Source organism: Wyeomyia smithii, chromosome 2, assembly GCF_029784165.1.
Source record: "Wyeomyia smithii strain HCP4-BCI-WySm-NY-G18 chromosome 2, ASM2978416v1, whole genome shotgun sequence".
NCBI classification, from domain to species: Eukaryota; Metazoa; Arthropoda; class Insecta; order Diptera; family Culicidae; genus Wyeomyia; species Wyeomyia smithii.
Window position 1 is genome coordinate 129,899,861 of NC_073695.1, and position 26,704 is coordinate 129,926,564.

The window sequence follows — 26,704 nt, forward strand, 5'->3', positions numbered from 1 at the left end:
GGCTCATGGCTGTAAGTTGATGTGTGCGACAACTTGAAACGAAAGTGAAAAATTATTGAATTCGATAAAAAAAATTCTACAAATAACAATGCAGACTCATTTTCATATCCAATTGATGAAACACTTGGATGTAGCGTGCGCAGTTTTTTCAGTGTATATAAGTCCTACACTGAAAAAAATGCAATTTAAATACAAAACATCGATTTAAAAAAAATGGTCATCTCCGAAATGGCTAAAAAATTTTTTGGTGAAAGACAACATTGTTGGCTACATTTTGTTCATGCATCGCAACTTGAGCATTTAAGGAAAAAAGTTATTCTCAAAAATAAAAAATAAAATGCAAACTAAAACTAAGGTATATTATTTTGTCAGTGTAAAATAACCTGATACAATGAAATACTTGTTATGTTTTGATTATTTTAGCTTTAAACAATTTAAAACAAGTAAAACTTAATGCCTAATTTCAACATATTATGTGTATGCATGTACCTAAAGATCATTGTATTACAGATGTGAATGCTTCTCACATCTTATGAACCTACCTGATAAATTTACCTTAAAAAATGGCGTTAATGTGGAAGATAAAATCGTTTTGTTTACTTTATAATTAAAATGTTTTATTTTCAAACATAATCACTGAGCAACTATTTCTTACCACTACTAAATACAGTAAATATTTTTGGGTCATCTTCTGAACTAGAGTATCTTTTAACTGCTATTTGATTATTACTTAAAGGTACAAAACTATAAAATTTCTGTGTTCCAGGTATAGGTTTTACTCGACTGAATAGTTCTTCTAGTTCCTCTGACATTTTTGTGTACTGTTCTTTGCATATGTGGCAGAAATTAAATGTAGTTGTTCATTTGTCTGTTCGTTGAACTGCCCAGTCGTAAATTTCTCTTGGAGTTTCAATAGTATTTCCGTAATTTCGGGCAAGACTTGCTCTCTTTGGCATTCGTTTGAGAGTACCTCCGATTGCGTCACAGGGACCTTTCCCGTGTGATGTTGCGAAAAAGTGCCACTCTACTTCTAATTTATGCCTTAATTTGAAATCGCACAGGCCCGCAATTTTTTTTTGTTTTTATAATGAGCAGCTGCTCCATTTGACATAAAAATCTTGCGTATTCATCCATTCGTCGCATTTTTTTGTGGAACAGAGCTTGACAAGAACAAGAAACACAAATGTGCATCGATTCATCCAGTTGGTGGTCATAACCCATGGACCGTATTTTTTCTATTATCGTTGAAGATAAACTGCGTGAACCCTTACGGCTGCACTTCTTATTGCCAATAGCTGCACAGCATTTCGAATATTTCAGCCGTGATATATCCTTTTGATCCATGATAACAAAACTTAGTCGAACTTCTCTTCACAATTGCTATAAGTTGATTAAGTAGCGTTGTTATTTTATCAAGCTTTTAAACAGGTTCGTAACGTGCATACATATCACAACAGATACAATATGTAAAAGATACGTACGTTGAATAAACATATATTCTGCAGGTAGAATAAACATGTATTGTAGCAGGCAAAACACCAGCAGCAGCACTCCTCTCGGGAGAAAATTACCTACCGCATTTGGGTTACCTATGTTCTATAGCGGCCACGTGCTTCACGCAGGATTTTGCTTCCAGAGTCAAAAACAACACTCAAACACTGGTTCTACTATTACCTAATTTATTGACATTACACATTTACACGACATAACAAGTATTTCATTCTATCAAGATGTTTTACACTAAAAAAATAATATACCTTGGTTTTAGTTTGCATTTTCATTTTTTATTTTAGAGAATAACTTTTTTTCCTTAAATAAGCTCAAGTTGCGATGTATCAACGAAATGTAGCCAACAATGTTGTCTTTCAAAAAATTTTTAGCCAATTCGGAGATGACCATTTTTTTTAAATCGATGTTTTGTGTTTGAATTGTTGTTTTTTCAGTGTAGGACTTGATATATAATTTTTTCCATATTTTTTATGAAAATTCAGACAATTTCCTAAATGTTACTTAAAGATCACTTTTCTTGTAGAATTTACCTTTTTTAAATCATATTGATTTACAAAAAAATCGGCAAAAAAAGTTTCGCCCTTTTCAGAAGACAGTCTAGACTAATTTTGGAAAAAGTAAGTATGCAGAGATGCTTAATTAGGGGATGTCTTCACACCAAAAAGTTTCAACCAATTCGGAGAGGGTGCTGCCAACCGCGGGTTCATTTGGCTCTAAATCCGTCATACGGACCATAAATACACACCATTCGAACTAATCTTTGGAAGGCGGGCCAATCTACCGCAGGATTTATTCAAAACCAACAACGGACCAATATATAACTTCGACTCATACAAGAACGAACTACAATACAAACTCAAGACATCCCATCAATCAGCAAGACAAAAACTAATTTGGCAAAAAGAAAAACGTAACGAAAATTTCGATATAAATATAAATCCGATTCAAATAGCAATAAACGACGAAGTGTATGTAACCAACGAAGCAAGAAAGAAACTAGATGCATACTATTTAGAACCATACATAGTAACTTCAATAGAATAGAACCAAATTGCAAAGTAACGAACATAACCACAGGAAAAACAATGACAGTCCATATGAACAGGGTAATAAAAATTTAAAATTCTTATAAATAAAATATTGTAAAAAGACCACTATCACAAAATATCCTATTTAAGAAGCAATTAGAGAGAGACATTCGAATAATTTCATTATTCTTTCTAAAGGGGGAAGATGAGGTGACTCTTAACATGAGCGTCACTGTACCGACCTCAACCTTACAACCAAAATATAAACATACAAGTCAATATCCGATTATGCAACACACAGCTGGTTGCTATTCAACTAGACCCTTTCGCACTCTCGCTTTCAGCCTAACCTGTGAGGTCCAAGCCGCACAGCGTGAGTGCGAAGGAGGCATCCAATTACCCAAGGCATTCGAGCTCATAAATGCAGAAGATGCATATTTCCGCGTTTGTCACTCTAATTGTTTCAACTACCCGTCTCCGTCTTATACATATCAATAATATCAAATCAATGTGTAGACTTAATATTTTAGAGACATTTGTAAATACTTCCTAAGCATATAAAGGTTCAAAAAACGAGGCCAAGTCAGTTGACTATTGGTATCGACCCCGCTTCCACTAGACTTCTCTGGTTGTAACACCGGGTACTCTAAACCTATAGTCTTTTCATACTAATAATGTCACCAAGTCCCCTGCGAATCTTACAGTGGCTATACAATGATCACCTTAGGATAAATATAGTGATAATAATAACTTCACAAACACATCATCTCTTGTCACAGGAAAGAAACTTGGGACTAGTATCCTTCTTACAGATGATGTGAGTTGCAAACTAAGACTTTCATTGGATACCTGGCTACGTCCTTACAATCGCCAGGGAAAGGAAGTAGGAATGTTAATTCAACGTCTACTTAAGAAGGTGCAAGGAATCCATACTACCTTCATAGACGTTACAGGAATCAGGGTGTTGTGTTAGTAGGAAAGGTAATATGCCAAGGATCTCTCTTTTGACAAGATAGAGTGATGTGAGCATGTTTAAGAATATTTTGATAGATGGAAACTAAGGTAACTTACCTTCGTGATCACCTTCGTCTACTTTCACACATCCTTTCATGCTCTCGACTCACGCAATAAATGCATTCACTCCTCTCACACACACTCATTATTACTCACTGCAATGATGTATGTGAGCGCGACGAGTATTCTTGTATTGGTGTTGTCGGACTTGCTTCAGTGAAATTTCATTGCAGGCACAGGTCAAAAGGGGCGCCTCTCGTGCCCCTCTGTACGACACCACCTTCACTGCTGAGCAATTTACCGCACGGCCGTGTTTGCCGTACACAGCAATTGGGATGATAGAACATATAATCAGAACTCAGTGAAGCCGCTCACCATTTACGGAACCTCACATTCGCTATCCATCCTCCATTCCCCAGACAGCAGCAATCCAACGACGCACCGGAACCAAACTCTCTCCACGACATAGTAGAAATCGCCTCATCGAAGCCACCAAAAATAAAAGACAGGAACACTGGAGCAGCCTTCCCACGCTTTCACCAACACAAAGACAGTAACAGCAACAAGCTGTATGAAGTTTCACGCTCGCGCCATCCTTCACAAAACAAATTAACGGTGCTTTGTCATTTTATCGATAGTACTCTATCGTTTCGATGATGTTTATGTTAGCGAACGCCGACCAACACACACGCGCAACAGCTTTGCTGGCATAAAACAAAGCACATCTTTATACTTTTTAACAGGATTGGCCTCAATAAACACTTATAAATCAATAACTTAAACGGAGAAGTTTCGGGATACGTGTTGTCAATTAGCCGTGCTGACAGCTCGTCAAATTCGATGTAAAATTTCCTTTGTGCAAAAAATACACATTTTTATGTAAAGATGTCAAATTCAGGTTCAGTGTAACTATACCGTACATGGGAGAACTGTCATTTAAGACATTTCGAGCAGTTTTTTTATTATTCATTTAAAAATCGAAGGAAAACGATAAAAGTTTTTAAAAAATCACGTTTTGCTCAGAAAACACGCCTTTTTCAAATGATATATAAAAACTGGTATGGCTTTAGGATCCAATTGAAAAATTTTATGATTGCCACATTGTGCTTGGAATTGCTCAAGGGTAGAATCGGATACAATAAAACTGTTTAAGAGCGTTGATTTCAGTTTATTTAAAGAGATACGCTGGTATGTTAAATAAACGATACAAGAGGTTATAACATACGAGTTTTTATTCGGCTTTTAGTAAATTTCCGAATCTGTAGGTTCTGTACCGAAATATCGATCTCCGAAATTACCAATACCAGGGATAACATAAAACTTTTCGTTTATTTCCGGATCGAGTGCAGACGTTACGATTTGGACTTTTGGAAACGCGTAAGCAATCGAGTGTACTCCGATCTCTGCCATTAATAAAGAAACCAACATAATATTTTCCTCAGGTACATCGTGATCCAGCAGCACACGAATTGCCATAATAGCTAAAAATGTACAAATACGTAATTATTTGTCAATCATAACTAAAGCAGCATACCAGCAGCCCCAGTAGCAACTGTTGCATCCATTAGAATCACACGATAATCTTTTATGTCTTTTGGTAAACGTAGATAGTATAGCTAGAAATAAATAAATAAATATATATATGTATGTATATTGTGGGGTGCTGTTATATGGAGAATGTGAAAAAAAATCGCAGTGAATATAATTGTAGGAAAATTGTAAAAACCTTAACCTTATCTTACACCTATCTTACTGACTATAAAGTGAACTAACCGTTGTAATTGATTTTTGTCGGAACTTATTGATAATTGGGTTTATCATATTGGACATATTGTATTTTCTAATGTTTCCACATTAGTAAGCCTAATAAACTACTTATTCGTGCTAAACCAGAGAGGACGCTTCAATGTCATTTCCAGAAGTTTATTCTTAATCCTCTGAAGCATCTTTATTTCTGGTTGTACAACAAGTTTTCCAGATGGGGAGTGCATGTAACATTGCATTGCTATTAGTTTGTAATTTAACAGTTTATTCTTGAGACAAAGTCTACAATTTTTGTTGATGAGAGGATAAAAACATTTTATATATTTATTGCACTTTGTATGGATATTCTCGATGTGCTCCCTGAATTTTAGCTCCTCTTGTTTGACAACTCAATCAAAACAAATCCGGTCAAATTCTGTTATTCCAGTTTATATATTATTGCCGTATTTTCGTGAGGTTTTTTTCGAAACTATTTAATAAACATAAGTGTAATGGCTGGGTGAAGAATTCATGAAGGAAGGTGGATGAACCACGGGATCAACAAGGCGAGGCGGCGAAAGTTTTACTATCACTCATAACTATAACCCTAATAAAAAACTAAACGTTTGTTTGTAGGCCGATGGTTTCGAGGAGCCGCTGGAAAATTGCCGGGAGTGTTAAGCAGGCGGAACGCCTGAATGAGTTTTTAATCAACCATCAACAAATCTCACAGCAATTGCTTAAATGGCAAATCATTTAACTGAATGGCTTATATCAGCCGGAGTGCGGGCGAATAAAATTTCTACCGAATTAGGTGAGACGCCAGCTTGGCGAACAGAGATGGTTTCGGAACACACTTGGTGGTCCCTGATATACTGTTTAGCGGAGTAATACCCGAATTGTTTAGCGTTGAATTTCACTATATCAAGATGATCTCAAGAGCGGGGCCTAGTGTGGTTGGTAACGTCTCCGCCAACCACGCTCGACGCCTGGGTTCGAATCCCACCGCCGACATAGGTGTCGATGGTTGTGAGGTGGCGTGATCCACTCACAACCAACCCAACTGGTCTAGATTCAATCCTAGCCGACACCGGGAGATTTTCTGAGGCGAAAAATCTCTGGGATCACGCCTTCCATCGCATGAGGAAGTAAAGCCGTTGGCGCCGGTCCGTTAATAAACGGGTCGTGAGTTAGGGTCCTGGGTGTGGAGTCGCCTCCCTGGGCGTCGGTGATTGGCCACAACAGTGGCGGAACTAGACCGACGGAAAATAAGCGAGAACAAAAAAAAAAAGATGATCTCAGATGCCGGGAAACCGAAAATTTTTATTGCTAATTTTTTTAACCACCCGGATGATTGGTAGTCCGTGATCCATGAGTGTGCAAAAATGGTTTGTCATGGACAGCACACACACGTTTACAATCAGGTGTTGGTTAAGGAACTTTCTCAACAACCTTAGGATGGTTTATTTATCATTAAACGGTTGGCCCAGGAATTAGCAAAATACTAAAATTCTCCCCTCAATCACCCAAGTTTTCCACACTGAGTGACGCTGTAAAAGGACATTTCGTCTTGAGAGAAGATCATCCCCTGGTCGACCGTCAAGGCGAATAGTTCGGCTTCCCTTCGATCTGAGTTTGACCCCACCAGTTGGAAGGAATACAGCCCGAAATTGGCACTGGGGGGAAGTATATCAAGCGTGTGTGTCTGAGTAGCGTGTGGGTGAGTGTGTGTGGGTGTGTGAATAGCGTGTGTGTGTTTGTGTATGTGTGAATGGCTTGTATGTGTAAGTAACGTGTGTGTGTATGTGTAAGTAACGTGTGTGTATGTGTGAGTAACGTGTGTGTACGTGCAAGTAACGTGTGTGAGTATGTGTGTGCGTGTGTATATCTGTGTGTATGTGTGTGTCTGTGTTTGTGTTTGTGTGTGCGTGTGTAAGTAGCGTTGGTCTGCCTGAGTAGCGTGTGCGTGTGAGTAGTGTGTGCGTGTGAGTAGTGTGTGCGTGTGAGTAGTGTGTGCGTGTGAGTAGTGTGTATGTGTGTGTGTGTGGGTAGTGTGTGTGTGTGTGTGTGTGTGAGTAGTGTGTGTGTGTGTGAGTAGTGTGTGTGTGTGAGTAGTGTGTGTGTGAGTAGTGTGTGTGTGTGTGTGAGTAGTGTGTGTGTATTACGTGTATGTGTGTATAACATGTGTGAGCAAAAATGCATTTATCCGAGGTAAATATATTTATGACAGAATACTTGTATTAGGCAACAGGTTAATTATTTTTCCTATTAGTACTTCAATTGGTATTTTTATGATAGTGACCATAATTTAGGCTAGTTATTTTCTGCACTAAGCTCGTTTTGCGTTTTTTGTAACATGGGCCTGACCAAAATTCATATTTTTCTAATCAATTTAGCAACAAAAAGCCTTTTCTTGCGATTTTTTGAGAGCACCGGGTATGTGAAGAAGTTTTTGATGTTTAGGCAAAAAGTGATGAGAAATTACATGGGACTGTTATGCATTTATGGGCAGTTCATGTGGGTATTGGTATGCTGTTTATGACAGGTTTATGTGTTTTTTTGTGAAATGTTCATTGGTTTTTGTGTATGGTATTTGTACGTTTGGTGTGTGTCATATACTATGGCTATGGCAGATTTAAACTTTTACACCCACCATAGTCCCACGGCAAGCCTACGTTTGTGCACTCAAGCACATACCCTTTAACTTTTTACTACAGAAACACAAAGTGGTCCTGACAAGTTCAGGGCGTGGCGTTATTGAATGTGAAATTGCCAGATGGCTTTACCGCAGAACTTTTTTTGCTTTTTAATTATTTAAAAAATAGATGTATTGAAAGAACTACACATAGCGCAGGTGAAGCTATAAGAGTTAGAAATGCACGTTTTGAGCCGAAGTTTCAGTTGCTTAGACTCATTACTTCGTGTGAACAAAAAAAAATTGGATTCTAAGACAACGTTTCTATTGTGGTTTTCGGGAAAATAGTTTACAGTCAGGTTTTTTTACGCGGGGGATGCGTTCCAAATTTGTATGGAACCGCGTGAAAAAAGACTATATTGAGTTGAAAAAATAACATAGAAAACCCCTCACAAAACGTCTGAACTATGACTGAACATAATAGTGGTCTTTTTCAAGGCCTAAATGCAATATCATAAATTTTCATTATTTACACCAAGAATTGTGATTTTTTTTAAAAGCTAATATATGATTTCTTTTGTCCTGAAACGAAAAACGTGTTTGAAATGAGGTCGATATGTAGTACAGTATTTTTTTGATTTTATCACGGTTAAAAAAAATTTTACCGTGAATTTGGCAAAGTGAATTTAGCGAAATGATAAAAATTGAATTTTTTGTGTTGGATTCAATTGAAATTTATGATATTTAGAGTAAAATGATGCATAGTTGAATGGAATAAAAGTTCAAGATACAAATGAATAAACAAGAAAAGGTTAGTTTTTGATATTTTTCTCCATTGAATTTTCACGGAATTTCTCACGGCTATTATACATGCAATATCAATATGATTTGTACTGCTTATTCTTCAGCATAGCTAGCAGAGTCTAATTTGTGGAAATTGTGGAACCGCTAGATTTTATAATTTTTAAAACCACGCTCTATGATGACCAAGCTGTAGGGATTTTTAAGTTGTTAACAGATCTTCTTTCTAAACTGCCCGAATAATATGTAATTTTTGCTTCAGAGTCAATGAAAAACGTATTTCACGGTTCGTTTTTCTCAAAATTATGACACAAATTATTTGTAACAGATATGGCACTTTGTTGCCTCAGAAAATTGATCAAATAAATTAAGTTCATAAAACAATACACATGCAAAGACACAAGGTACAAATTAAAATGATATTTCGAATACATTTTCTGCAACTGGAAGTACATTATTCTTGATTTGAAGTTCTTTTAAAAAGCGTGATAAAAACGAAAAAAAAACGTGAGAAAATCGAGCGTGAATTTGGCGAGTAGTGATAAAAACGACTGTTGATAAAAGCGAAAAAGCACTGTACCGTTTTTGAGTTATTAAGAAAACCAAGCCGCGTAAAAAACCTGACTGTATTCGGGAAAATATTTTCGGAGAATAACTTTCGGGGAACTAGTACATTCAGAAGAAAATCATTCAGAAAAATGGTCTTCGGTGAATCAGTACATTCGGGGAAATATCTTTCGGAGAAACAAGTTTCGGAATAATGGTTTTCAGGGAATTGTTATACAATCATTTAAAATCTAATTTAGAGCGTTTCCATGCCAAATGATCTGGAAATTCGAAAAAAAAATTTAATTTTAATGAGCATGAGCATGAGCATGATTGACCGCCCGCGGTTGCTACTCCGTTATTGCCAGATCAGCTGTAATTACACAGAGAACCAACAGATGATGCTTGGGACCAACATGCATCCTCAATGTGTAAAAACCGGTGACCTTAATCTTTATATTAGGCAATACCAGCGCCGGCCGCATCCGAATGCAGGTCAAAGAAGGAATTTGTATAGGAAAATGTTGACGTGATACTCGCTTATTGGAAGCCGAGAACACCTCTGCACTTCCACGAGAAATCACTGGGATGTTGGAGAAAGGGCAAGGTACACAGCAGGGTTCGTTTTGGTAAACGATGCACTGATTTCGAGTGTCGGGTTCTTTAGAACAAGTATCGCGCGAACAAGTTCCGTCACGATATTCATAATGCGATTCGAAGTCATTCAGTTTGACAATGTTACACCGCAACAATAAATCGTACGCAAGGATACTGGACCTTTGATCAAATTGGGACAACTTCAAATAATATGATATCTCCTCGTAAGGTGATCCTCTTTACACCGAAATCAGTTGCGCGTTGTTGATCTATATGTAGATAATTCGACCTCATGGAGGTACCGACGCGGAGTCTCTAGGGGTTCGGTCAACCGGACATTTTCTACCTAACAGATCGACCAACGACGTTTCTCGTATACACTTTGTCTGCTCTAAAAAAACGATAAGATACCGCGAAAAACGCTTAATACGAAAACTAACCATGAGTATATTTCTAGCCAACCGTCGCGATCCTCTGCGTACGACGCACGCGATGTAGCCCATGCTACTCGTAGCAATCAGCTATTTGTCGATCCCGAGTCAATCCCAATCCCGAGAAAAAACGAACGCACGTCGCGATTCTTGGGAAGGTATACATCGCGTTTTCGTTAATCGCGATATTTATCGACCGGACGAAATCTTCGGTTAAACAGTCACAGTGAGACATGAACAAGTATCTGGGTATACCCCTCGAAATTATTATATTCCGAAAACGTTAATATAAGTAAAATTCTCCCGAGCCGGAAACGCGGTTTACATCGAAACACTACGACATTTCACGCCGATTCTTCCTTAGTTGTCGATGCGAATGTTGCCTATTAAATAGAAAAATTGGCAAAGTTTCATGCATACAAAGCCTTAATAATTTAAAAATGAAAATTTCCATATTGACCATCCATCGAGCTAATATAGTCTTAAGTTTGTTAACAAAATGCCGACCTAGTCATTATTGGAACATAGTATACAAAACATAAGCAGCCCAAAAGCTAGAAAAATCGAAAAAGTGAAGCATAAGATTTCATGTATTATCCACAACCATTGCTTTCGAGGTGAACACATGTTTGGCTGATAGAACCCTACTTGAAGCCTGACCGTGCAAAAACGTGGTAGATGACGGATTCGAGGCATACTATGCGTCATGTTGGCTCATTACTAAGTTGAGCTACTCATTACCTAGGGTGTGATCCTGTTGGAAAGATAGAAAAATGGCAAAGCTTGGTGTATCTAAAACATTAAGTGCAAACATCAGGTGTAGATGTACATACTAATCCAAAGTCTTAAAAATATTGATAAGACCAAACCAATCATGATTATTTCAGGCTGACTAAATAGTCATCAGATGTCAAACTCAACTTTATTGAATTTTCTATTACCTGTCATGCGAGAGTCAGTGCGTTCAAAAATTCATTGCACACGACATATCAGTGAATACATATCAATTAATCTATTCCACCATAAATTCTAATAAACAATACTATTAGACAGAACTACACGAGAAAAAGGCTCCAGAAAAACACCTTAATTGCACTCTGTTTCCAATTTGGACATTCAAAACTGTAACAGTTAAACATTCATGACGAGCACAATCAAAACGGCGTGCTACGTCGTTCCGCAAACTGGCAACTACGTGGTATTCGGTGGATCATCACATGATGTGAACCATATTCGAACGCGGACCATTTAGGAAAATAAATATAATACCAAACGCAAATCGTGTATGTCGTATCGAGCCCATTGATAAGTTAACTCACCTGACAATTCTTATCGCTTTTACTTCTATGCAGCGATTAACAAAAGCACTAACATTTTACTACTCTGCAGTAACCACACCGGAAAAATACTACATTTTATCCTCCGATGAGATTTACGAAGTTCGCGACTCAAATGCACCGTATGTAACTGGATTTTCGTTCCCCTTAGTCGAACCGGAGGAAGTCGAGAGACTCGAGAATTCGGTCTCTCAAAACGATCGCATCCGCGAGGAATATGTAGGTTTTTCAGCTGATTTCAATCGGGCAACATATGAAAACCTCTAACTATTTCGCAAGGTAAACTTTTTGACTCGCAAGAAACCTGCTGGAATGTCGATAGTTCAATTTCTGGTTTTCTCGGACGAAGCTCTGGATGGATATAATTACAACGGATCTAATGCGCTCGGAAAATGCAAATTGCCCATGAAAGGGTATGACATATTTTCGCACTGCTTTATTGGTAAGTCTAGCTCAGAACGTCTTAAGTTAAAAAAAAAAAAAAAAAAAAAAAAAATTTTTTTTAATTTACAAAAACAAAGTGTTGAATTTTTTTCAAAGAAACTAGAAGTTATAATTTTTTGTCCATTTTTTAAGGTTTATCCAGAATGTGCTTTTATATTTCAATATTGTTAGATGATATTTTTCATTTTCAACTTAACAAATACGTATATTAGCTGTCTTCGTAATATAGTGAATGTAATTGTTGGTACACGCAAAAGTTGAACTCTTGTACAATCATTGTGTCTTCCCGACTCGCACAAATGTTGCACAGAAATCGCACAATAAATGTGTGAAACGCATAACGCAACAGTTTTACTGCGAATACATTGACATAGAATGAAATCAGAATATGTATCATATACCGACACTTTATTTCTCACGTCGAGTGTATTAGTGACTGCACGCGCCTTTTTCTCTAGCGACGAGAGAAATTTCTCTCTCGCTCGTAGAATTTCCATGTATTTGTCGCACATACTAGACACGTCACATACAATTTGCAGGCTGCTCTTTCGCTTCTCTTTCGGTTCGGATTGCGACGCGCAAGGCGATATCTCGTTGCTTCACGAAATGAGCGAGACACCCGTGCTGTACATACTTGATACCAGTGTTGTTAGTCTCTCACTCATACTGTCGGTGCGTGCTTGCTGCTATTCAGAGGAATGCATGAAGAAGAAAAAGTATCTCGAAAGCGTGTGTGCAAAAGACTTGAAAGCGTAGCATATGTCTCGTCCTCAAGCAGAAAGGAGGAGAATGGTTTTGCTTCTCGCTCGCTTTGCAATGCTGCTTGATACCAGTTGAAACTGTTTAGTAGCGAATTTCTTTATTCCACTGTGTGCGGGCAAAACTGCCGAGGAATAATGAAACGTCATCGCCATTTAAGATGCAAGTAAGAAAGAGATACCAGATAATTGTTTACGAACTTAGCACGTGCGGTGGTGGGTTGAAGCTGACAAATTTTACAGTGCGCTTCGGGCACAAAAAAACTGGGTCAAAATCGAGCGAATAAAGAAGGGTTTTGACAGCAGTTAGTGCGCTTCCAGGTCAAAACGAGGTGCGCTGGTGGAATAAAAAAATTCGCTATAGGTGTAGTAGTTTGGAGCTGCCAAATACATTGGAGAAACGCTAGAGCATTAATTGCGTTATGCCCAACACGCAATCATTGTACTGGTTCCGAATTACATCAAAAATTGCGCTAAAACCCACAATTTTGTACTGGTTTCGCACCATCCAACTTTTGCGTGTAGGTAAATGAAATAACTTGTCAACCAAAAAATAAAAAATGACATTTTATTTTTAGAGAAAGATTCATATAACAAATTTGATTTAATTAGAAATAAATAAGACAAAATCATTCATTATAATAGCGTAGGTATTGTTGAATTTGAAAGATTTTTTTGGGATTTGGTTTTTGAGGAAGTAAAATCACGCTTGTTCCGTGTCAAATGAATGTTTCTTGAACGAAAAAGAGCATTACAGGCACAAAATCGCCAAGGAACTATTCCACAAAAAATGTACCAGTTTTCATATATTTTTTAAATTGTCATTTTTGATTTGGCTGAAACTTTGCATCGAAGTTTGTATGGGCAAAAGACGCCATTTTGTGCTATTGGTTTATTTTTTTGAACCACGAATCATTTTTGAAATGCTATGTAGGGAAGGTATTGATGATTACAAATATGTTTAGAACAAAAACGGTTTGTTTGAATGGTGTGACATCTTCGGCAAAGTTGTAGAAAACAATTTTGCCTCTCCGAAAAAAATACACTATTAAAAAAACAAAGTTGAAACAGACATTCAAAATCAATTATCTAAAAAGCTCATTTTTGAAAAATCTGATCTTTTTTCATAAAAACTTCAAAAGACATGCTCAACATTGATGGCTGTCCGATCATGGAGAAATGAGAAACGAAAAAGGTGAAGTTTCCCAAAAAATGGAAAAAAGGCAAAACGGTTTGGTTGATTAGTGCGATATCTTCAGCATAGTTTTTTTTTTATTCTCGCTTACGTTACTACTACGTAACTAACCACACTAGGCGTTACTAACCACACTAGGCCCCCGCCCTTGATCTTCAGCATAGTTGTAGACAGCAATTTTGTGCTTCCAGAGAAAATATACACTGTGAGAAAAAAGGAAACCTTTTAGAAAAAAAATATACATATATATAATTAAAAACTGAATATTTCTGAACACTCACTTTCTATGAACCTATTTTTTTTCCACAAAAGCTACACGTTATAAGCTAACTAAAAATATTTTACTGAACATGAAGAAATAAAAAATAAAAAAAAACTTTAAATTGTGAAATAATACAAAAAAAAACCAATCAAACAAACCGTTTAGATACTAAAAATATTTTTATTATTGGAAAAACTCAGCACAGGAAATAGCAAATAGTGAAAAAGGAAATAGTCGCGACGTTTGATTTCTGTCAGCACAAAACTCAGGACATCAAGTTTTGAGACTATGTTCCGCGCGGATTGTCTAATTATGATAAAAAGTATATTTTTAGCATCTGAACGGTTTGTTTGATCGGTATAGTGTATTCGGCAAAGTTGTAAATAACAATTTTGTTCTTAAAAAATATACACTGTGAAAAAAACTGAAAAAATTAAAAAAAAATTGTTTTACTTGATTTGATTTTTTTTATTTTTCATTTTCTCCAAAATTAGTTAAATATATTTTCAGTTAGCTTATAACGTGTAGTTTTTGTAGAAAAAAATCAGATTTATAAAAAGCGAGTGTTTTAAGATATATAATTTTTAAATACATTTTTTGGTTTTTCCAAAGGGGGGGCATAATGAGCACCCTAACTTGGTTGCTGATTTAAGCATAGAAAACGACAAAAATTTTAAGCTGTCCTCAGTGCAAAACTTTAATTAACTATCTAGCACCCCACTGGGGCATAATGAGCACCCACGGGATATAATGAGCACTCTTATAGAACATACCTTGAAACTGTGTAGTAGTACAACTAATGGGCCAACGTTTGTCGCGGGATGCCGTGATTCCTGGCGGCTTGATTCGTGAATGTCCCGTCGCGCCTTATGGTGGCCAATTCTGCCTGCAGTCCTTTTTTCTGACCGATTCGGTCTCAAAGATTTTCTAATATATGTTCGCATCATCACTGTGAACAAACACTGACTATGGAAACAGACAAACTCACAAGTCTACTGAGATGAATTTCAGGTAAGTTTATATTACAAGGTGTGCTCATTTCACCCCACCTAAAGGTGACCATTTCGCCCCTATCGAATTAGTTAAAGTTAACATGAGATTTATGGGCAGTTCATGTGGGTATTGGTATGCTGTTTATGACAGGTTTATGTGTTTTTTTGTGAAATGTTCATTGGTTTTTGTGTATGGTATTTGTACGTTTGGTGTGTGTCATATACTATGGCTATGGCAGATTTAAACTTTTACACCCACCATAGTCCCACGGCAAGCCTACGTTTTTGCACTCAAGCACATACCCTTTAACTTTTTACTACAGAAACACAAAGTGGTCCTGACAAGTTCAGGGCGTGGCGTTATTGAATGTGAAATTGCCAGATGGCTTTACCGCAGAACTTTTTTTGCTTTTTAATTATTTAAAAAATAGATGTATTGAAAGGACTACACATAGCGCAGGTGAAGCTATAAGAGTTAGAAATGCACGTTTTGAGCCGAAGTTTCAGTTGCTTAGACTCATTACTTCGTGTGAACAAAAAAAAATTGGATTCTAAGACAACGTTTCTATTGTGGTTTTCGGGAAAATAGTTTACAGTCAGGTTTTTTTACGCGGGGGATGCGTTCCAAATTTGTATGGAACCGCGTGAAAAAAGACTATATTGAGTTGAAAAAATAACATAGAAAACCCCTCACAAAACGTCTGAACTATGACTGAACATAATAGTGGTCTTTTTCAAGGCCTAAATGCAATATCATAAATTTTCATTATTTACACCAAGAATTGTGATTTTTTTTAAAAGCTAATATATGATTACTTTTGTCCTGAAACGAAAAACGTGATTGAAATGAGGTCGATATGTAGTACAGTATTTTTTTGATTTTATCACGGTTAAAAAAATTATTACCGTGAATTTGGCAAAGTGAATTTAGCGAAATGATAAAAATTGAATTTTTTGTGTTGGATGTAATTGAAATTTATGATATTTTGAGTAAAATGATGCATAGTTGAATGGAATAAAAGTTCAAGATACAAATGAATAAACAAGAAAAGGTTAGTTTTTGATATTTTTCTCCATTGAATTTTCACGGAATTTCTCACGGCTATTATACATGCAATATCAATATGATTTGTACTGCTTATTCTTCAGCATAGCTAGCAGAGTCTAATTTGTGGAAATTGTGGAACCGCTAGATTTTATAATTTTTAAAACCACGCTCTATGATGACCAAGCTGTAGGGATTTTTAAGTTGTTAACAGATCTTCTTTCTAAACTGCCCGAATAATATGTAATTTTTGCTTCAGAGTCAATGAAAAACGTATTTCACGGTTCGTTTTTCTCAAAATTATGACACAAATTATTTGTAACAGATATGGCACTTTGTTGCCTCAGAAAATTGATCAAATAAATTAAGTTCATAAAACAATACACATGCAAAGACACAAGGTACAAATTAAAATGATATTTCGAATACATTTTCTGCAACTGGAAGTACATTATTCTTGATTTGAAGTTCTTTTAAAAAGCGTGATAAAAACGAAAAAAAACGTGAGAAAATCGAGCGTGAATTTGGCGAGTAGTGATAAAAACGACTGTTGATAAAAGCGAAAAAGCACTGTACCGTTTTTGAGTTATTAAGAAAACCAAGCCGCGTAAAAAACCTGACTGTATTCGGGAAAATATTTTCGGAGAATAACTTTCGGGGAACTAGTACATTCAGAAGAAAATCATTCAGAAAAATGGTCTTCGGTGAATCAGTACATTCGGGGAAATATCTTTCGGAGAAACAAGTTTCGGAATAATGGTTTTCAGGGAATTGTTATACAATCATTTAAAATCTAATTTAGAGCGTTTCCATGCCAAATGATCTGGAAATTCGAAAAAAAAATTTAATTTTAATTTACAAAAACAAAGTGTTGAATTTTTTTCAAAGAAACTAGAAGTTATAATTTTTTGTCCATTTTTTAAGGTTTATCCAGAATGTGCTTTTATATTTCAATATTGTTAGATGATATTTTTCATTTTCAACTTAACAAATACGTATATTAGCTGTCTTCGTAATATAGTGAATGTAATTGTTGGTACACGCAAAAGTTGAACTCTTGTACAATCATTGTGTCTTCCCGACTCGCACAAATGTTGCACAGAAATCGCACAATAAATGTGTGAAACGCATAACGCAACAGTTGTACTGCGAATACATTGACATAGAATGAAATCAGAATATGTATCATATACCGACACTTTATTTCTCACGTCGAGTGTATTAGTGACTGCACGCGCCTTTTTCTCTAGCGACGAGAGAAATTTCTCTCTCGCTCGTAGAATTTCCATGTATTTGTCGCACATACTAGACACGTCACATACAATTTGCAGGCTGCTCTTTCGCTTCTCTTTCGGTTCGGATTGCGACGCGCAAGGCGATATCTCGTTGCTTCACGAAATGAGCGAGACACCCGTGCTGTACATACTTGATACCAGTGTTGTTAGTCTCTCACTCATACTGTCGGTGCGTGCTTGCTGCTATTCAGAGGAATGCATGAAGAAGAAAAAGTATCTCGAAAGCGTGTGTGCAAAAGACTTGAAAGCGTAGCATATGTCTCGTCCTCAAGCAGAAAGGAGGAGAATGGTTTTGCTTCTCGCTCGCTTTGCAATGCTGCTTGATACCAGTTGAAACTGTTTAGTAGCGAATTTCTTTATTCCACTGTGTGCGGGCAAAACTGCCGAGGAATAATGAAACGTCATCGCCATTTAAGATGCAAGTAAGAAAGAGATACCAGATAATTGTTTACGAACTTAGCACGTGCGGTGGTGGGTTGAAGCTGACAAATTTTACAGTGCGCTTCGGGCACAAAAAAACTGGGTCAAAATCGAGCGAATAAAGAAGGGTTTTGACAGCAGTTAGTGCGCTTCCAGGTCAAAACGAGGTGCGCTGGTGGAATAAAAAAATTCGCTATAGGTGGAGTAGTTTGGAGCTGCCAAATACATTGGAGAAACGCTAGAGCATTAATTGCGTTATGCCCAACACGCAATCATTGTACTGGTTCCGAATTACATCAAAAATTGCGCTAAAACCCACAATTTTGTACTGGTTTCGCACCATCCAACTTTTGCGTGTAGGTAAATGAAATAACTTGTCAACCAAAAAATAAAAAATGACATTTTATTTTTAGAGAAAGATTCATATAACAAATTTGATTTAATTAGAAATAAATAAGACAAAATCATTCATTATAATAGCGTAGGTATTGTTGAATTTGAAAGATTTTTTTGGGATTTGGTTTTTGAGGAAGTAAAATCACGCTTGTTCCGTGTCAAATGAATGTTTCTTGAACGAAAAAGAGCATTACAGGCACAAAATCGCCAAGGAACTATTCCACAAAAAATGTACCAGTTTTCATATATTTTTTAAATTGTCATTTTTGATTTGGCTGAAACTTTGCATCGAAGTTTGTATGGGCAAAAGACGCCATTTTGTGCTATTGGTTTATTTTTTTGAACCACGAATCATTTTTGAAATGCTATGTAGGGAAGGTATTGATGATTACAAATATGTTTAGAACAAAAACGGTTTGTTTGAATGGTGTGACATCTTCGGCAAAGTTGTAGAAAACAATTTTGCCTCTCCGAAAAAAATACACTATTAAAAAAACAAAGTTGAAACAGACATTCAAAATCAATTATCTAAAAAGCTCATTTTTGAAAAATCTGATCTTTTTTCATAAAAACTTCAAAAGACATGCTCAACATTGATGGCTGTCCGATCATGGAGAAATGAGAAACGAAAAAGGTGAAGTTTCCCAAAAAATGGAAAAAAGGCAAAACGGTTTGGTTGATTAGTGCGATATCTTCAGCATAGTTTTTTTTTTTATTCTCGCTTACGTTACTACTACGTAACTAACCACACTAGGCGTTACTAACCACACTAGGCCCCCGCCCTTGATCTTCAGCATAGTTGTAGACAGCAATTTTGTGCTTCCAGAGAAAATATACACTGTGAGAAAAAAGGAAACCTTTTAGAAGAAAAATATACATATATATAATTAAAAACTGAATATCTCTGAACACTCACTTTCTATGAACCTATTTTTTTCCACAAAAGCTACACGTTATAAGCTAACTAAAAATATTTTACTGAACATGAAGAAATAAAAAATAAAAATAAACTTTAAATTGTGAAATAATACAAAAAAAAACCAATCAAACAAACCGTTTAGATACTAAAAATATTTTTATTATTGGAAAAACTCAGCACAGGAAATAGCAAATAGTGAAAAAGGAAATAGTCGCGACGTTTGATTTCTGTCAGCACAAAACTCAGGACATCAAGTTTTGAGACTATGTTCCGCGCGGATTGTCTAATTATGATAAAAAGTATATTTTTAGCATCTGAACGGTTTGTTTGATCGGTATAGTGTATTCGGCAAAGTTGTAAATAACAATTTTGTTCTTAAAAAATATACACTGCGAAAAAAACTGAAAAAATTAAAAAAAAAATTGTTTTACTTGATTTGATTTTTTTTTTATTTTTCATTTTCTCCAAAATTAGTTAAATATATTTTCAGTTAGCTTATAACGTGTAGTTTTTGTAGAAAAAAATCAGATTTATAAAAAGCGAGTGTTTTAAGATATATAATTTTTAAATACATTTTTGGGTTTTTCCAAAGGGGGGGCATAATGAGCACCCTAACTTGGTTGCTGATTTAAGCATAGAAAACGACAAAAATTTTAAGCTGTCTTCAGTGCAAAACTTTAATTAACTATCTAGCACCCCACTGGGGCATAATGAGCGCCCACGGGATATAATGAGCACTCTTATAGAACATATCTTGAAACTGTGTAGTAGTACGATGACACCCCGTTAAGCATACAGACGCGAGGCATACGGACGCGAGGCATAGTACCCTAGGCATAATGGACGGCAGGCATACGGACACGAGGCATATGGACGCGAGGCCGAATGGATGCGAGGCCGAATGGACGCGAGGCCGAATGGACGCGAGGCCGAATGGACGCGAGGCCGAATGGACGCGAGGCCGAATGGACACGAGGCCGAATGGACGCGAGGCCGAATGGACGCGAGGCCGAATGGATGCGAGGCCGAATAGATACATGGCCGAATGGATACAAGGCCGAATGGACACAAGGCTAAGGGGAAGACATGCGAAATATTTTATTATCGTCATCATCATCACAGACCTCTTTCAATAACATGTATTTCGTTTTGAAGTGACATTTGGAAAGCAATACACTCGCGGCCTTCGGCCGACTCGCTGTTCGAGCGAATGCTGTCCTTACTCGCTACCGCTCGTTCGGACTTAACTAAGGGAAGAAAACTCTGTTTGAGTAGACCTAGCAAACCAGTAGATCAGTCGTTTGGGTGCGAGAGGCCGCCGCTTCCGACGGCGGGTCGGCGGCCGGCTCGGACTGCGGAAACCACGGCGGCTTAGTGCCGCCTTGTTTCCTTGCCCTCGATTATGCGTCTTCGCCGCATGATTTCAAGAAAAGTATTATACCCAACTTAAACTCTTTAGGAATATATATACACCTGAACTACATAATTGGATCTCATGCGATCGTACAACATCGCATTCGGCCTCGCGTTCATTCGGCCTTTCGTCCATTCGGCCTTTCGTCCATTCGGCCTCGCGTCCATTCGGCCTCGCGTCCATTCGGCCTCGCGTCCATTCGGGCTCGCGTCCATTCGGCCTCGCGTCCATTCGGCCTTGTGTCCATTCGGCCTCGCGTCCGTTATGCCTTGTGGCAATATGCCTCGTATCCATTATGCCTCACATCCATTATGCCTCGCGTCTGTATGCCTAGCATACTATGCCTAACATCCATATGCCTAGCGTCCATATGCCTCGTGTCCCGTCCCCAGTAGTACAACTAATGGGCCAACGTTTGTCGCGGGATGCCGTGATTCCTGGCGGCTTGATTCGTGAATGTCCCGTCGCGCCTTATGGTGGCCAATTCTGCCTGCAGTCCTTTTTTCTGACCGATTCGGTCTCAAAGATTTTCTAATATATGTTCGCATCATCACTGTGAACAAACACTGACTATGGAAACAGACAAACTCACAAGTCTACTGAGATGAATTTCAGGTAAGTTTATATTACAAGGTGTGCTCATTTCACCCCACCTAAAAGTGACCATTTCGCCCCTATCGAATTAGTTAAAGTTAACATGAGATTTTAATACTATTTATAGCTTAAAATTAAAACTTCAATGATGGTGAAATTTGGGGTTCGACCCATACGTCATATTGATGTGTCTACATACTTGATTGAGCCATTGAAACGACCGTAGAAGCTTATTTTGTAGTGCGCAATAATGATAATTTTTCCAACATCCGGGAACCAAGGTTGTTTTTTTCAAATTATTTCCATATTTTAAATAGACAAATCACTTTTGTTCTACATAAAGAGATACTGTAGTAACTACGGAAGAGTTCCTCATACCATATTGTATTAAAAAATGCGTAGTTTCGCATAAAAGAGGGGTGCCCATTTCGCCCCGTGTGCTCATTATGCCCCTAATCCCCCTACCATTTTCTTCTCACAATGTATATTTTCCCGGAAGCACAAAATTACGGTCTACAGCTTTGCTGAAAATATTGTGCTAATTGAATAAACCGTTTTGGCTCTAATTTTTTCCATTTTCTGGTAGTTTTTTTATGAAAAAAAAACAGATTAAAAAAAAAATTTTTTTAGAAAATTGATTTTAAATTTTTCCCTCAACTTTGTTTTCATAAAAAAAAATTTTAATAGTGTATATTTTTTTCGGAAAGACCAAATTATTATCTACAACTTTGCTGAAGACAACACACCGATCAAACGAACCGTTTTTGCTCTAAAAATAGTTGTAATCTTCAACACCAATATCACGTTTTTCAACATAGCTTATTAAAAATGATTCGTGGTTCGAAAAATAATCCAATAGCATATTTTACAAATGGAATCGTCTATGCTAAGTATCAGCCAAATCAAAAATGGTTGATTAAATTGGTTGCCCGTTTTTTTCGTGGAATTGCACAAGTGTAAACGAAATTCGAAGCGCTTCTTCGAAAAATGAATCGTTTGTAAGCAAAGATATTCAACTTGGCATAAGAAACAGTAATGGCTGCAAGCATTTTAGGCGAATTTCCTTCGTTGGGAAAACATTACAATTAGCTCTGAAACAATAAAAGAGGTAAATACTTGAATACATTCATTATCTGGTAGCGATTAAATTGGTCTGCCATTTGCCAATCATTTGCCTAAATAATAGTACTAAGGGCCTCTGATGAAGTGTTAATTTTAATTTATTATTGTAGTTCATTAATAAATATTATATTATTATTATTATTGTAGTTTATTACCCTCCAAGCTGGTCTCGAGGTACGATGCTGGCCTAACAAGCCAGTTGTCGTAGGTTCGAGTCTCGGCTCGGGAGAGGCTGTTAGTGTTAGTAGGATCGTGGCGCTGGCCCCGCAATTGTCCTGTACACTTAACAGTTGGCTGCGAAGTCTGTGTATAATAAACAGAAGGTCGAGTTCCGAATCGGAATGTAGCACCAAGGCTTTGCTTTTTTTGTAGTTCATTAATTCAACTCGCTATTAAAAAAGTGCATTCTAGTGTCAATATCTAGATCGAAATACGTTTCAAATGCAATTCAGGGGGCTAAAATCAGTACAGCTGTTGCTGAAAAAATCGAAATAGTATATCGACCTACACTTTGTTACGAAACTTTTGAAAGACCCTTCGGATCGAAATAATACAGCACAAGACCTTTCAAATGCAACCGCAAGCGTTCAAACCGGTCCAGGCTTGGCCCACGAAATGAAATTGAGTCGTTTCATATTTATAACAGACTAGCTGACCCGGAAAACTTCCCGTCCATTTGTTTTCTTTATTTGAAAAATTTTAAACATTCTAAATCGATTTTTCATACATTTAAATATTGAACTTGCGATATGTTTATAGTCTGCAAACGCATGACGCATCGGATATTAGATACGTTAAAACTAAAAGAACAAACCATTTGAAATGATTGGTTTTATCGGAATGAAAACATTTACACGTTTAGGCTTCTGTACATCACATTAATCCTGTGAAAACCTATATTGATTGGTATTCGGTAATTTTCAGCTGTTTTCCAGAAACATGAAGTCGTCATCATGTATTTCAAAATGGGTGGAGACCAATTTTTCGCTTCTGTGCATCATTCTGGTTCCAGAGATACCCACACTGAAAATATTTTTTCGTTATTCCACTCATGCACATTCCGTAAACATGAAATTCGTAGATTGTACAGCACTTTTGTTAATTGTATATAACGTTCGTATAACAAGTTATCGATTAGAATTGCAACATTACGCATGATTTGTATAATTCACGAATGTTCTTTTGTACGAACGTGGATAGCAACGATAATTATACGAAAACTTTCGTTCATAATACCTACATATACTAGCAGCACTTATTCCAATACAGTGCGTTCATTCATTTCGTCGCCATTGTTTAATTCGGTTGATAGAAAAACGGTTGTTAGGTGTTTTTTGATATTTAGTGCAAAAAATCATCGTTCAGGAGATTAATAGCTATTAATACCAGCAGAATTCAAGCAGGGAATAAAACCTTGGTAAGTTGTTACGACTTTATGGTCCAATCCTTTTTCCATTCGAATAGCATAGAAAAGTCGCGTCATTCAAGATCATCAGTGTTGTGATTGTCTACCAAATTTTCTGTCATGCCAAGATTAAATTTAACATACATTCGAATTTCAGGCTAGTAGAAACATAGGTACCTCGCTCTAAAATACGAAAAACAAACATAGTGTATGCATCTCAGCTTATACAGAAAAAATGAATTGCTTTGTATGTGGTATTCACTTTGATTCTATTCCATTCATGAGAAAACATTTTCGCCTGTTTCATGATCTACCTGAAAAACATAATTATCAATGCACATTTCATGGTCGATGCAACACTTTGCTCGGAAGTCTGAGCTCATTAACACGTCATTACAAAGATCACATTGAAGCACAATCCACTAATAATCCAAATAATGTAATTGATACTCTGAATCACCCAACTCTGACTTTACATAGTACTGCATTCTTCGATCCATTACCTTCATCTATTTCACAAGAAAACCAACATACATTCAAATCGACGCCAGTTTCAGATATCAATCACTCATCTATGTTGTCTTCGGGAGACTTCCTCTACGATAATGCTTCAGTTGATGAGTGTGGTGTGAAATTTACACTCAAGCTCCACAATAACAACAATTTTTCACGAACAGACGTTTTGAACATCCAAAAAAGTGTTATAAAAGACATTGTTAATCCGATTGTTGGCTCCGTTAACACATTTTTAACTCAGTACTGCAACGCAAACGATCTGGAAAATCGCTTACGATTAACATCACTTATTCATGAAATTTCAAATCCGTTCTACAAATGTGAAAATGAGCAACAATTGTTCAGCTGGCTTCTACAAAGTGACAACGTCTGCGATTACGAAGTATTCGAAATTAACAAAGAGATTGCTGAACGATACCGACGAGGAGAACTTGTCTATGATGAAGTTGATGTAACGGGAGTTTTGCTACCTATGTCATTCCAATTTCGAAAAGTTTTTGAAAAAAATTCCTTGCTCCTAAATACTCTTAGCAATATGAAATCAATCAGTGAATCAACGGCACTAAATACACATTTCATCAATGGGGCATTATGGCGAGCAAAAATTAAACCTTTTATTGATACGGGTAAAATTGTCTTGCCGTTTTTTCTATACATTGATGATTCAGAAATCAACAACGCCCTTGGTACACATACTGATCCGGTATCATTCGTATATTATTCTTTTCCGGTTATAGAGAACTCAGACATCTACTTGGCAGCAGTTATAAAAGGAAAAGACTATAAAGAATTCGGTAAGGAAAAATGTCTTAATGCTTTGATCAGGTCTATCCGGGATATTGAGGAAAATGGAATTCTCATAGAAACGCCTGAGGGAAAGAAACTCGTGTACTTTGTCCTAGCTCTTTTTGTTGGAGACAATTTGGGCCTGAATAAAGTTCTAGGATTCACATCATCCTTCAACCACACATTTTTCTGTAGATTTTGCAAAACTCCTAAGCCCATCACACACACATTGTCCACAGATAATCTGAGTTTAGCTCGTAATCCTGAAAATTATTCTGCAGATGTTGTAGCCAACGATCTCAGTTTAACAGGTGTGCAAGAACATTGCATATTTAATAACATAAAATCTTTCAACGTAACTACCAACTATGCAGTAGATTTGATGCATGATGTTTTTGAAGGTGTATGTCGTTATGATATCTGTCATGTTATCAATTATTTCGTTTCAATGAAATATCTAAGACTTGAAACACTGAATACACGCAAACACATGTTCAACTATGGAGAAATAGAAATTGACCACGTATCTCCTGAAATTATACAAAATCATTTGAATAAGTTCCGTTTAAAAATGACTGCGAGAGAGATGATGTGTTTTATACATCTGTTCCCTTTAATGGTCGGTGACTTTATTCCGGACGATGATGATGTATGGTCCTTTCTTCTGAAATTCCTAGAGTTGATTGACATTCTTCTCTGTTTTGAAATTTCATGCGATTTAGCAGAACGACTGCGTATTTTAATTACCGAACACCATCAAGATTACGTTCGACTCTTCAAAGATACCTTGAAGCCAAAACACCATATGCTTCTACATTATTATAAAGTGATTCTGCAGTCAGGTCCTCCAAGGCATTACTGGTCTTTTCGTTTTGAAGCGAAGCATAAGGAATTCAAAACGCACGCTCGTAGTATAACAAGCCGCAAGAACATATGCATCTCCATAGCGAAAAAGTATCAACTGAAATTTGCTCATTTTATAAATGAGCCTGTTAAGCCAGTATACATCGTACAGTCTCATCATGCTATCATCACAACACATTTTGATTTGATACAAGCGTTCTGCAAGAAACAAAATTTTGATGGAAACAATTTCCGTTGTTATTCCAAATGTGTGTATAAGTCCAAAAAGTATAAACAGGGATATTTTGTGTTTTAATATTTGGATGCAACTTCTGTCGAAAATGTGGTAGTTTTCGAAATAAATGAGGTAATTTTATTTGGCAACTCCCCAACTATACACGTTGTTTGTAAACGAATTGAAATGATAAATTATTATGTGCACTACGGTCGAAAATTGACATCGCCAACCAGCGTTGCCGGTGCTATCAATGTTTTGACTGGCTGTCGTGTGTGCCAAAAAGAGAAGCACACATTTTTATTCGATAAGTCTCTATATGTGACTTTGTGTAGGTGTGAAGAGGCACGTTTGCCTTTTGCCATGTCAATGACAGCAGTCGCCAACCGTTGGGAACGGTTGGCGGAAAAATAGAAATAATT

At 36.8% G+C, this 26,704-nt stretch overlaps 1 protein-coding gene across 3 annotated transcripts in view; it reads right to left on the reverse strand.

Annotated features, from left to right (window-relative positions):
- Positions 1–4,704: 4,704 nt before the first annotated feature.
- LOC129725734 (uridine-cytidine kinase-like 1) overlaps positions 4,705–26,704 on the reverse strand; it is a 193,998-nt gene continuing 171,998 nt past the window's right edge. For all 3 annotated transcript variants that reach the window (XM_055681881.1, XM_055681883.1, XM_055681882.1), the window contains 2 exons: positions 5,086–5,167; positions 4,705–5,032 (listed from right to left, as the gene is read on the reverse strand). In XM_055681881.1, coding sequence (XP_055537856.1) covers positions 4,794–5,032; positions 5,086–5,167 — 321 coding nt within the window. In that variant the 3' untranslated portion in view covers positions 4,705–4,793. The remainder of the gene's footprint in view (positions 5,033–5,085; positions 5,168–26,704) is intronic.